The sequence below is a fragment of the Engystomops pustulosus genome, chromosome 7 (assembly GCF_040894005.1).
Source record: "Engystomops pustulosus chromosome 7, aEngPut4.maternal, whole genome shotgun sequence".
In the NCBI taxonomy this organism is placed as follows: domain Eukaryota; kingdom Metazoa; phylum Chordata; class Amphibia; order Anura; family Leptodactylidae; genus Engystomops; species Engystomops pustulosus.
In genome coordinates this window covers 78,875,806-78,889,179 of record NC_092417.1, presented here as the reverse complement: position 1 = coordinate 78,889,179, position 13,374 = coordinate 78,875,806, and the positions used below count along the sequence as shown (strand labels likewise).

The following is a 13,374-nucleotide window of genomic DNA, read 5'->3' as shown; positions in this document are numbered from 1 at the left end:
AAAACTGGGAGCAGAGAAGGGGCACAATAAAAGGGGGAAGCATAAGTGGGGACCATAAAAAGAAGAGGAGCAGACAGGGAGGGCACAATAAGAAGAGGAGCAGATGGGGGGGAAGGACAATAAGGGCCCTGCTGTAGACATGTTATTAAATGAGGGCATCAGATAAGGACACGAAAAAAACGGTAGTTTGGTACCAGACGAAGTGCAGAATCGTGAAACGGCCATCGCTTTCACAAATGTGAGGTGTTGTTTTTGTCCTCCCTCCACCATGTGATGCTTTTGAGTATGGTTAAATACATACACAGGAAGGTTCAACAAAAAAGGGGTGAGAGACATTCACTTTATCTACTGCTACAAGTCTCATTGGAGGTTTATTCATGAATAGAGCACAGCCCCTGGAGCCCCCAGTCTCCAAGTTTGAACTAAAGTCAAATTTAGTACATTTTAGTAAATTTTGCACATTTGGTCACTGCAGTCCAGGGCCTTTAAGCAGTGCTCTCCATGTGTTTTTCTTGCATGTATGAATTTTATTAAAGGGGGGGCATCTGCTGTGGACATTTCGTTAAAGGGCGTATTTGCTGTGGAAATTTAATTGAAGGGTGGCATATGCTGTAGACATTTCATTAAAGGGGGCATCTACTGCAGATAATTTATTAAAGGGGGCATCTGCTGTAAACATTTATATACACGGGGCATCTGCTGTGGATAATTTATTAAAGGGGGCATCCGCTGAGAACATTTCAGTAAAGGAGGGCACTGCTGTAGACTTTTCATTAAAGGGGGACTCTGCTGAGGACATTACAATAATGAGGTGCAGCTTCTGTGGACATCTTATATTCAAGTCAATAACTTTTCCAATTTTTTTTTTATTTTAGCCTCAGCTTCTAATACACCACTGAGCCATTTTGTCACCCCATTCCACACCACTTGAAGGGGGCGTGGTGATCCGATTAGGGGCGGGGTTAAGAGAACTGCTCGCTCAATGAAGGGATGTCCGTCCTATGCGTATTCATCCCATGCGTACGGGACTTACCGCTAGGCCGACCTTACACTGGAATCAGTCGTTGGTCACTGCTGCTTTGTGACTGATTCTCAATCCAGTTCCCAACCTGTACAGACCACACACAAGTTATTTGTACAGACCACACCGCTTTATGTAACGGAGAGACAGATGCAGTATCGCTATATACGGGCGCAAAGCGGGAAATGGCTATATGGACCTATATGTGTCGATCTATACGTGATACCTACGGGTCGCTGCCCGTTTGCTGTAGGCCATGGATAATCTTTGCTGGCGATAAGCAGTATATAAGGCACCTGAACTATGAACTCACATGGTGACCAGTCCAGGGGAGGGAAATTTGAATGCAGCAATCGCAGTTCCACAAGATGGTGACCTGTTACATGCCGCATCTTCCTGCAATGTGCGTGCAGTCGCAGGGACACATTTAAATGATGAAACGTCGGGGGCTAGGACCCAGATGTGCCGCCAGTCTCTAAGATGGCGATTAACGATTTTCGCCACCAGCCTGATACAGATTGGATAACAATACTGCCATTCACAAACCCTCAGCGCTGCAGAAGTATGACGGGGGAGGGCGCGAGGGTGGAGCAACCTACGTAACGACAAACATGGGCGGAGCGTTAGAGTAAGGCGCTAGGGCAGGTAAGTGGATAATTGTCTATTACTGTAACGTGAGGGTTACCTACCTATAGGCCTGTAACAGGAAATACCCCCTTCATTTGGAGAATACATATCTGGCACTGTAGCATGTGTATACCCCTACAGCTATAATGTGCTAGTGTATGTACCCCTACAGCTATAACATGGGAGCGTGTATGTATCCCCTACAGCTATAACATGGGAGCGTGTATGTATCCCCTACAGCTATAACATGGGAGCGTGTATGTATCCCCTACAGCTATAACATGGGAGCGTGTATGTATCCCCTACAGCTATAACATGGGAGCGTGTATGTATCCCCTACAGCTATAACATGGGGGCGTGTATACCCCTACAGCTATAACATGGGGGCATGTCTGTATCCCCTACAGCTATAACATGGGAGCGTGTATGTATCCCCTACAGCTATAACATGGGAGCGTGTATGTATCCCCTACAGCTATAACATGGGAGCGTGTATGTATCCCCTACAGCTATAACATGGGAGCGTGTATGTATCCCCTACAGCTATAACATGGGAGCGTGTATGTATCCCCTACAGCTATAACATGGGAGCGTGTATGTATCCCCTACAGCTATAACATGGGAGCGTGTATGTATCCCCTACAGCTATAACATGGGAGCGTGTATGTATCCCCTACAGCTATAACATGGGAGCGTGTATGTATCCCCTACAGCTATAACATGGGAGCGTGTATGTATCCCCTACAGCTATAACATGGGAGCGTGTATGTATCCCCTACAGCTATAACATGGGAGCGTGTATGTATCCCCTACAGCTATAACATGGGAGCGTGTATGTATCCCCTACAGCTATAACATGGGAGCGTGTATGTATTCCCTATAGCTATAACATGGGGGCGTGTATACCCCTACAGCTATAACATGGGGGCGTGTCTGTACCCCTACAGCTATAACATGGGAGCGTGTATGTACCCCTACGGCTATGACATGGGAGCGTGTATGTACCCCTACGGCTATGACATGGGAGCGTGTATGTACCCCTACGGCTATGACATGGGAGCGTGTATACAGGTATGAGGGACAGACAGGGTATATTCAGCTGTGATTGTCCCCAATATTTATGGAGAAAACATTCTGCTCATGTGTCACCTGTAAACACGGGGGAGGAAAAGATTAGCGTGTGACAACAGACACTGTCCTTACCAAGCAATGACTGTGCAGCTTCCATCCATACATCATCTAGGACTGCAGGCACAATCCTTCTGATGATCCTTCCTGGCAGCTGCCCCTTGTCTCCATACAGCGCTCTATGGTAACATTAAACCTGCAGTTTTGGTTACAGCTGTGATGTGACTTAAGACTTGATGTAACTTATTGATTATGTGAATCTTTATCCTGGGGTGATGTCTATCATGGCGTCATCAGTCAATTAGACTTCTCTCTATTGATCCCCCTCGCTGTATGTGCAGAGTGCTGCCCAGGGGCAGCCCCCTCCCTTCATATATACCACTGCTTGTAGTCAGTCTTTTTATTTTCCACATTACCCTGATCTCTGCTGCTGATATTTGTTTCTTGCACATTTTCCAGTGTCCTGTGAGATGGGGAACACAGACAGCAACGCCTACCAGAAACGGCTGGCACGATTGCCTGCAGCAGATCAGGCCCAGATAGAGAGGAGCTTTGACAGCGTGATAGGAAACCCCAGCAAAAAATGTGTGGGACTGACAGCATTCCAGGTAAGACTTTGCAGGGTCTCCTCAGCCACAGGGGATATACATTTGAGAATGGCTGATAATTATATTAAGAGAAGGTATTTGACCCACCATTGGCTGGATGGATTATCAGCCTCTCAATGTACATAACAATTATTCCATTCACTGACAATGGTTACAAGGGACAATGCACGGATTGTTTGCGTTTGTAGAGTTTGGGGAGTTGCTTTGTGACCAGTTTCCTTATGTTATATGCGCTTCTGTGTGTAGTACCCTGACATTGTGGTGATGTCTGGCCAATCTTGTAGCAGATACAATAATGCTCTACCCAGGATCCCCTGCTTTTTCCTTCCAGGATTCAATTGGTGATTCTCTCCCAACCTCCATCTCTCAGCGTATTTTTCATGGTATCCAAAGTGTGAACATAACTGGAAAATCATCATTGTCCAATCCAGAGGTGACCAGGGAGCAGTTTGTTGTGTTCGTCATTGACCTCCTGAGAGGGACAGCAGAGGAGAAGAGTGCCGTTATATTGCCCATGATCAGGGCTGACAACAGCGAGCAAGTAATGGGGCAACAAATTCAACAGGTGAGTATTGGGACCTTCTGTCCTACAGAAAAGTGTTGGAGGCTGAGGGGATCTAGGCAATAGATTATGGCTTTACATTCTCATGGTTATCAGGATGAGAGCAGAGGGTTCCTCATGGTGGAGTGTGTTTTTATTTATTTATTTTTTTTAATCAACTCTACAATTTTTTTTCTTCTCAGTTCTTGGAGGACTTGATTGGAGCCGCAGTGCATTTGTTACATAAGCAGAATGTGCTCCATGGGTGGAGCCTCGAAAACACCTCAGACTGCAATGCAGGAATCCACACCCTAGCGACACAGCTAATGTCACAGTTATTAAAATCCAATGGTAATGGGCTCCGTGAACATGGGGTTAATTATACCTTACCAATGATGTCATATGCTTGCTGGTATAACGTTGCTGTAGATACTGGTGGTGCTAAACCTGGCTGTTTCTCACAGGTGCACAGTCACAGGATGCTCCAGAGCTCTCATCCATCTCCAGGGCAGCCATTGAGGACTGGCTCTACAAAGTTCCCATGATCTCCACGTTCCTGAGAGTAGTCATCACTTTGGGTTTCTCTGTCTTACAACAGAGTGTAGAACAGCAGAGAGATGTCAGTAGCCTGGTGCCACGCTGTCGCAGGGGGAAGACGCCACCCTTCACCAGCCTCCTGGACCTGCCTGCTATCATGTACCTAAACTCCCACCTACCTTCAGAGATGCAGCACAAATGGCGGCTGCTCTTCTCCACCCAAGTACATGGTGAGAGCTTCTCCCAGCTGTGTGGCCACCTAGTAGACCAAGGACCTAGTCTCTTGGTTCTTCGGGAATCTGGTGGCTTCATCTTTGGAGGATTTGCATCACAGAACTGGGAGGTGAAGCCCCAATTCCAAGGTGAGAGTTTCTCTATCTTTCTTTTGCTTGCAAAAGTCGCAATATCTCTGACTTGTGCAACATTTTTTAAGATCTCTACTTGCTGCTGAACTGTCCATTGTGGTTTCTTGTCCTCAGGTGACAGCAGATGCTTCCTGTTTTCTGTGTCTCCACGCCTGGATGTCTTCACATATACAGGATACAACGATCATTACATGTACCTGAATCATAGCCAGCAGACAATGCCCAATGGTCTGGTGAGTGACTGCAGGGTCCTTATGTACCACTGATTCACATAAACACATCCTCATGGGATCAGTTGAAATGTTTTGTAATGATAAAACATGTGTCTTATGAAAAATGTCTGTAAATCTTCAAATCTAGCGGTGGGAGTGGAGATGTTGGAATAAATGCAGTGACAGGAATGTTTGGTTAGGTGTATGTTTTCCACCAACGGACTGTAGTTCCAGGCACCTCCCTCACTCCTTACTACTTCCTGTCATGTGCATTGAGCAGGCAAGGGAGGGAGGGGGATGGTGTGGAGTAATAAAAGAATACATTAGGAGACATAGCCTGCAGCTACCCCACCCCTGGGACCCACCACATGCTGCTGGCAAGGAGCCAGGTAATGTAAAAAAATCTAGTATAACGTACTGAAATGATGCAGAATGCTGACAAAGGCATCTTGAAAATCAGCAGCGCACAGGCTATAGTAACCAGTTACCAGTTAAAGTGAGATTCCTAGGAAATGCTAGGTGTATGTCTTCATGGGGAACCGTTTTCATTTCAAGCGTAAAGCATATTCAGAGTTTGTACGAATTTCCTTTACTGACAATCTGTTTTCTGTGTCTCTGTAGGGAATGGGGGGACAGCATGACTATTTTGGACTCTGGATAGACAGTAATTTTGGAAAAGGCCACAGCAAAGCGAAACCAAGGTGCACAACATATAACAGCCCCCAGCTGTCTGCCACAGAGGAATTCTCCATAGACTCCATGGAGGTGTGGGGGCTTGGGGATTTGTCTGAAGAGTTACAGGTGAGTGGGAGAGTAGTTATTGTACTGATATCCTCTTAATGCCCCACCTTTAAAAATCCATAACTTTTTTATTTTTCCATGTAGAGAGCTGTGTGAGGGCTTGTTTTCTGCTTAACAAATTGCACTTCATAGTGATGGTAATTAATATTACATGTCATGTACTGGGAAGCGGGAAAATTTCCTAATGCAGTGAAATTGGTGAAAAAACGCATTTGCTGTGTTTTCTTGTGGACAAAACTTTATTTTGCCATCTTCTTGTGCCAATTACTTTTTCATACTTCGGTGTACGGAGCTGTGGGTGGTGTAATTTTTTTGCAACTTTTGATTACGTACTCACTGCTTCTATTTTTAGGACTGTACAGCCTTTTGATCACTTTTTATTGAATTTTTTAAATATTTCAAAATGACAAGAACGTGCCATTTTTGACTTTTGACACTATTTTCCGTTCCGGGGTTAAATTGTCATGATATTTTGATTGGGCATTTTGAGACGAGGCGATACCTAACTTGTTTATGATTTTTACTGATTATATTTATATAGCTTCTAGGGAAAGACAGGTGCAATGAATTTTTAGGTTTTTTTAATTATATATATAATTTTACTTTTTAAACTATTTTTCAGACCCTTAGGGTACTTTAACCCTAGGTTGTCTGATTGATCCCACCATATGGCAGTATATGTGGATTTTCCTCGTCATTCATTACAATGTGCTAATTGCACATTGTAATGAATAAGTTAAAGGGAACCTACCACCACATATCTACCTATAAAGGTAGATCGGGTGGTAGGTACATCTATAGGAAGTGAGGATCCCCACAATCTTTTGCTAACTTCTACTTGGCAAATATGTAAATTTTCTAAAGCGGCTACTAAGGCGTGGAGTGGCCGGGGCTGAGGCTACACTGTGAGGCTACTCCACGCCCCAGTAACCTCTTTGTTCCTCTTACCAAAAATCTTGGCCGAATCCTGCCGTCTTGCCATGCGCAGAACAGCAGGCCCGCGGCTGCGCGGTCACTGTGCCGTAGCCACTGCACATGTGCAGGATTCTCGGACGAGGGTGCGCAGCTACTAGGAGGACAAAGGCTACTGGGGCATGGAGTAGCTGCGCCGTGTAGCCTCAGCTCCGGCTTCTCCACGCCCCAGTAGTCTCTTAAGAAAATGTACATATTTGCCAAATAAAAGTTAGCAAAAGAATGTGGGGACGTGAGGATTAGCCCTTAAAGGGGCTATCCTCACTTCCTATAGATGTACCTACCACCCAATCTACCTTTTATAGGCAGATATGTGGTGGAAGGTTCCCTTTAAAGCCAGACAGCCTCGGGTCTTCGGAAGACCCGATGCTGTCATGGCAACTGATCGCCATGACTGGTTAAGATCGCAGGTGTTATCTTTAAGTGTTTGCTGCAATATGCAGAAAACCTTTACCGGCTATGGAGAGGGCTCAGCCCGAGAACCACTTCACGCGTCGGCAAGGGGTTAAGGACCCAGCCTGATATTTTCAAATGCGATTATAACTAGAGATTTTCCTAAATTCGATTCGACCCGGTTTGACTAATTTTCAGAAAAAAAATTGAATCGAAACGAATCGTGACATGTGATGTAACAGTATGTCACATTCCGGGTGCGGGTGCATGGAGAGGGATCACAAATTCCGATTTGTTAGAATCGATTTCCCCCATCTCTAATTATAACTTTAGAACATTAAAACTTACCAAGGTGATTTTCAGATTGTGTGTGTGTTAGAGGTTATTAACTAACATTAACCCCTTAAGGACACAGGGTTTTTTCGCTCATTTCTCGCTCTCCACCTTCAAAAATCCATAACTTTTTTCATTTTTATGTGTACAGAGCTGTGTGAGGGCTTTTTCTTTTTTTGTGTAACAAATTTTACTTGCGCGTGATGTTATTTATTATAACATGCCGTGTACTGGGAAGCAGGAAAACAAAATTCCAAATGTGGAAAAATTGCAAAAAAATGGATGTGCGTAACTTTCTTGTGGGCTCAGTTTTTACGACTTTCACTCTGCGCTCCAAATAACACCTCTACTTTATTCTTTGGTGCAGTGCGATCGCGGTGATACCAAATGTATACAGATTTTTTTGTGTTTTAATACTTTTTCAAAAATGATGCGAAATGTGTACGAAAAATGGAAAAAAAAATTGCCATCTTCTGACGCTAATAACTTTTCCATACTCTGGTGTACGAATCTTTCGGACATTTGGGCACTATTTCCAGTTATGGACATCACCACTGTCCGTAACCATTTCTATATTTTGATAGATTGGGCATTTTGGGACGTGGTGATCCCTATTGCGGCAGATTTATCAAGCTGTCTGAATATTTCTAGTTGCCCATGGCAACCAATCACAGCTCCCCTTTAAAATATTCATGGGCGCTGGTAAAATTAAAACTGAGCTTGGGCAACTAGAAATATTCTGACTTTCAGACAGCTTGATGAATGTGCCCCATTGTGTTTGTGATTTTTACTGTTTGTTATATTTTATATCAGTTCTAGGGAAAGGGAGGTGATTTGAATTTTTAATATTTTACCTTTTTTTTTTTTTTTTTTCTTAGACCCTCTTGGGTACCTTACCTCTTGGTCCGATCGTTCCTTCCATATACTGCAATACTACTGTATTGCAGTAACGAATCTGCAGAAACCATGCAGCCTATCATGGCATTCAGCAGAGAAAAGGATAACACCCGCGATCGGTGCAAGCACCGACCGCGGGTGATAGCGATGGGTCTTTGCTGCAATATGAGCCCTCTTCCTACACCCTTCATAGCTCTGCGGCTGATATATCCGCCGCAGAGCGTGAATGGGTTAACCATGTCTGCTTTATTTTAACCATGTCTGTTTTATTTTAGTAGGATTTTAGGAGGCTTACAAATCAAACAGCAATTTTCCAGATTTCTCAAGTTAATTTTAGATTCAATTATTTTAGAGATTGTTAACCCTTAAAGGGAGCTTGTCACACATTTTCACAAATACAGATTGTGAGAGGTTCCCATATATCCCTATTAGCTGACACCCTGCTTTTAGCTCAAAATTGTTTTCCTTACATCCCCATAATTCAATTTTTTTATGTTAACTGGCATTTTAGGGGAGTGTCCTGCTAAACCGGCTCCTCCCATCTACTCCTCCCTATGGCCCAGGCCCCTTCTGAGCATTCAGCACTTAATGTCATCTGACCAGGGTGATGTCATCTAAGGTCCTTTACCAAGTTACATTTGCAACATCTACCCAATGTATGTATCTGATCTCATGAAATCACAGCATGCCTCCATGGATTTCTCCTCCTTATGCCTCCATGGAGACATGCTGTCATTTCATGGGATGAGATGCATACATGGGGTAGACATTGCAAATGTAACATGGCTTTGGATAATATCACCCTGCTCACATGACATGAAGTTCCCAATGATGTAATAGAGCTCTCTCTCGATGTTCCACATAGCAGCATGGCCTAGCATTGAGAACAAGGAGGCAAGGCAGTGGAAGTAATATGTAGGACTCACTTATTGTGATGAACTCGCATCAGGTGAGTTGCATACAAGTTTACAAACTGATTTTTTTTAATATTGTGGCTATGGAAAGGAAACATTTAGGGATAAGGGCAGTGCTTTTTAATAGTTTTTCATAGTTTTTAATTAAGTATTTATTTCAGGTGGATTAATTTAAATGGAGGTTCTAGAATTTTCAAATTTTGACAATATTTTCATGTAACCCTAAAATGTACATGTTCATGCTGGATAAACCAAGAAAACACATCTGAGATTTTGTTGTGCTGTTTCTCTGGAGTATGGCAATACCCCATATAAGGATATAAAACCACTTTATGATCCCATAACATAGCGCAGAAGGGAAGGAGCGCAATTGCACTTCAGGGGAGATTTTGATGTTACACATGACATTACACATGTGAAGAGTTCCTGAGGTACCAGAACTATGGAAACCCCTCACAAATGACTCTATTTTGGTACACTACTCAAATAATTTGCCAAGGGGTATATTGAGCATTTAACACAACAGATGTTTTATAGGAAGTATTAACCTTGGCTTATTTTTTTCTTAAATTGTTGCATTGGCCCCCAAAGTTTTATTTTAAAGGGGTTAAAGCAGAGAATGCTCCCCGTAGTATGTTATTCAGTTTCTGTAAAAACCGCACATGGTCACAATCTGCTGTAGGACAGTGCGGCTTGTAAGGGAAAGGGCGGCAATCTGCTTTTGTAGGGCTAATTTCAGGTTCTACGTGGCCTATGACAGATCTATACCAGAAGAAGAGAACCCCCTAAAAAGTGATCCCATTTTGGAAATCAACCACCAAAAAACAAAAGAAAAGGCTACAAATTCTCAACTTTGTTTTCATCATAGACCCCTTAGAAATTTCTAAATTTTTGAGATATTTTATTTTTTATGAGTTTGAAATATAAATTATTAGAATCGGACTATAAATCACCCCATTTTCAAAAGTATACCCCTCAAACTAATAACATTTTTAGCGCTGAATAGTAATTAAAACAAAATGGAGTGGTCTAATTTTGTTGGTAATACATTCATTTAGCCCTAAAATTTACATATTACAAAAATATAAAAGGAGAAAACGCATCTTAAAAGTTTTTATGCAATTTCTCCCGAATCTGGAGGCACCCCACATGTGGGCGTTACTTGTAACGCTGAGCGAGGTATTTTCCAGTGATACCATTTTATAATGGTACTTTATTGGTGTTCACTTTATACCCTAAAAAAGTTATCTTTATTCTATGCGTCAGGAGGATTACGGTGATACCATACTTTTATATATCCTTTCTTAGGTTTTATTTTGCAAATTTAGCAAAATGTAATGTTTTTTGATGACTTTTTATTGCATTTTTTTGGAATTAAATCATTTTTTTTTTTTGGTGGGTTTTTAACTGGCTTTTATGGCATTCATTGTGAGGGTTGAATAATGATTTATTTTCACTCTTGGGGTCATTACGGATGCAATGATACTATATGTGTGGAGGTTTGTGTTCTGATTTAACTTGTTTTGGTGTTTATATTGCAATATAATATATATTTTTTTTTTTTAAAAACATTTTGTTAACTTTTTCCCATGGTGGAACTTTTTTGTTCCACCATGGGACATGAGCAATCATCCGATTACTTGTTCATGATAATACCCTGCAATACTAATGCACAGTCATGGGCTGATATTGTGACTGTAAATTGCTGTCAACTGTGACAAATTCAACTGTGACAAATTCCACGTAAAGGCAACGTTACCGCAAATACAATGTGAACATGAACTCCACACAAAACGCAATGTTACTGCAAATGTGATGTGAACACGGGCTCCATGCAAATGCAAAAATGTGTCCTGCCTCTCTATACAATGCTATGGGAGTGTTGGAAGTTGGAAAGTGGCGAGCTATCTCCGCCACTTAGACAGTGAGGGAAGTGTTGGACCGCCCATTAGTGAGAACAGGACCACCCCCCCACCCCCACCCCCCGTTCTTGTGTGAAGGGGTCCCGGCAGTTCCAGAATTTGTACAACCACTTTAAGTTATAAAAGCAAATAAGGTGTATTCCGCTATTGTAATCTTGAAGGATCATTACAAGAAAACTTAAAAAATCCAATCCATTAAAACTGTTTTTGGTGGTTACTTCAGGTCTGACTGTAGTATAACTCGTATAAGTTTGCAGTCCCATGTAAAAACTTTCCCTTTTTGTATAGGTTAAGAATAAGAAGAGCATCCTGGATGTAGATCCAGAGGCGCAGGCGCTGCTGGAGATGACTGGACGGACACGGCAGAGTGAAGGGCTGAGAGATCAAGACGATGATGAAACGTAGAATGAGGTGCAGATGGGAGACCGGAGGTGACTGTATTATATGAGACACCTGAGGCCTAATTTGTCTGATGCCACCAATGTAATTCTATGCTACACTGCGCGGCAAGTGAAGTCCTGCAGTTATCCATGTGCAGCACGAGATGGCGGCAGATTCACGTTCAGAGGCGTTGGTGCTGCAAAAGAAAAGGCAACCCCCGGCACTTGTCCTGTGTCCCAATTTTATAGTAGAAAGGCTATTTTATTACTTAAATTATTTCACATTATAAAATATTCTCCCACTTTGGGTCCTGGTGCTATATTAGCTCTTTTCTTCTATTGGAAAAATCTTTTTAATTACAATGTAATAAATGAGACAAGTTAATCTGACTCCTCCTTTTTCAGATGCATCACAACAGCCAAGAAGAGGAGATTTGCCTGTTTACATTGCTGTCAACATTGCATTTACAAAATGTGTGTTAACACCTTCATTAACATATGCAGTTGTTAATGTTAATGTGTAAACACAATGTTGATCTGTCAAGTTTCCCCTTCTCAGCTGTTTCAAACGTGTCAAAAGGCATGTGTTAAAGCCAAATGTGAACGCACCCTCTTAAGTTACAGAACGACTCCTTCCCCTTCTATGTAGTTAATACTACAGTGTTTCACCCTCCTGGAACTTTAATGCCTGTCTTCCACATTAGATGTGTATTATCTGACAGGCCTGACCATCCATGTCTGGAGGCCTCTCAGCTGCAGGTGGTTAGGGTAGAGAAGGTTCAAGCAGTGGTTCTCGATGAACCAATAGTTTCATCTGCAGGGTGAATAAACTGCAATAAGGGTGCTGTCCCCCAGTGCGTTCTTGGTGCTTTTTTTTTTTTTTTTGCATGTTTTCCAAGTGTTTGGTTTGAATCTGTTTTTCTTCATTTGTGGAAGTATAAGCAGCTGAGAAAATGTTAATAGTGGATTCAAACCAGCCAAAGGCATGGGTTTTCCTTAGTGTCCCTTCTCCCAGTTCACTAGTACATATGTATTTTATAGAGGAGTTAGCCAATAGACCTCTTAAAGGGGTTGTACCAACTATGCACAGAAAAGGAAATAACTAGCCTATTTGTTGGGACCCCCTACAATCACGAGAATAGGCCCCAGTGATCTGTAGGATAGGGGTCCTGTTCTTATAAACTGATGGAGGTGCAGAATGAACACGCATCCTGTTACTATATTTACTAGTATGGCAATGTCTGACCTTGCCCAGCACAGTGCTCTGGTATCTCCTACACTCCAATTCACTGTCTATTTGAGGGCCAGAGATAGCTAAGTGATTTGCTTAGCAATTTCAGACACTTCTATTCTATTGAATGACGCTGTAGGACAACGGGTCGTCTGACTCTCCACCCATTTGTGATAACGGCATTGGTAGGGTCCCAGGAGTGCTGTCCTGTGGATAGGGGATCATTTGCAAACTTGGGATAACCCCTTTAATTGTTGGCTTTGATTGCAACATGCATTTGCATACCAGAAAAAAAGAAACTGCTTTCTGATATTTTCCACATATGTTTAGATCTGTATGTGGATTGGCCACATTTGTCATATATATATATATATATATATATATATATATATATATGAGTGTTTTTTTTTTTTTGCTAAAGGCACTTACTGGTGGGCTCTGTGCTGCCTATCCTGGAACATAACATGGGGTTAGGCACAAAAATCAGTACTT

The 13,374-nt window shown here is 42.4% G+C and overlaps 1 protein-coding gene across 2 annotated transcripts; it reads left to right on the top strand.

Annotated features, from left to right (window-relative positions):
* Positions 1–1,533: 1,533 nt before the first annotated feature.
* MEAK7 (MTOR associated protein, eak-7 homolog) lies at positions 1,534–12,036 on the top strand. Of its 2 annotated transcripts, none has more exons than XM_072117034.1 (8): positions 1,534–1,666; positions 3,236–3,384; positions 3,716–3,949; positions 4,129–4,276; positions 4,390–4,824; positions 4,942–5,060; positions 5,661–5,840; positions 11,560–12,036. In XM_072117034.1, the coding sequence occupies exons 2-8, from the start codon at positions 3,247–3,249 to the stop codon at positions 11,674–11,676; spliced, it is 1,371 nt and encodes a 456-aa protein (XP_071973135.1). In that variant the 5' UTR covers positions 1,534–1,666; positions 3,236–3,246; the 3' UTR covers positions 11,677–12,036. The 2 variants fall into 2 exon arrangements, with proteins under 2 accessions (XP_071973135.1, XP_071973136.1); XM_072117035.1 differs by lacking the exon at positions 1,534–1,666 and adding an exon at positions 2,939–2,960.
* Positions 12,037–13,374: the final 1,338 nt, after the last annotated feature.

Excerpts from the sequence above, each read along its gene's own strand:
- MEAK7 (XM_072117034.1), top strand. The coding sequence starts at position 3,247 with ATGGGGAACACAGACAGCAACGCCTACCAGAAACGGCTGGCACGATTG. Across the intron at positions 4,825-4,941 it reads GGTGAAGCCCCAATTCCAAG|GTGACAGCAGATGCTTCCTG; the intron begins GTGAGAGTTTCT and ends TCTTGTCCTCAG. Across the intron at positions 5,061-5,660 it reads AGACAATGCCCAATGGTCTG|GGAATGGGGGGACAGCATGA; the intron begins GTGAGTGACTGC and ends GTGTCTCTGTAG.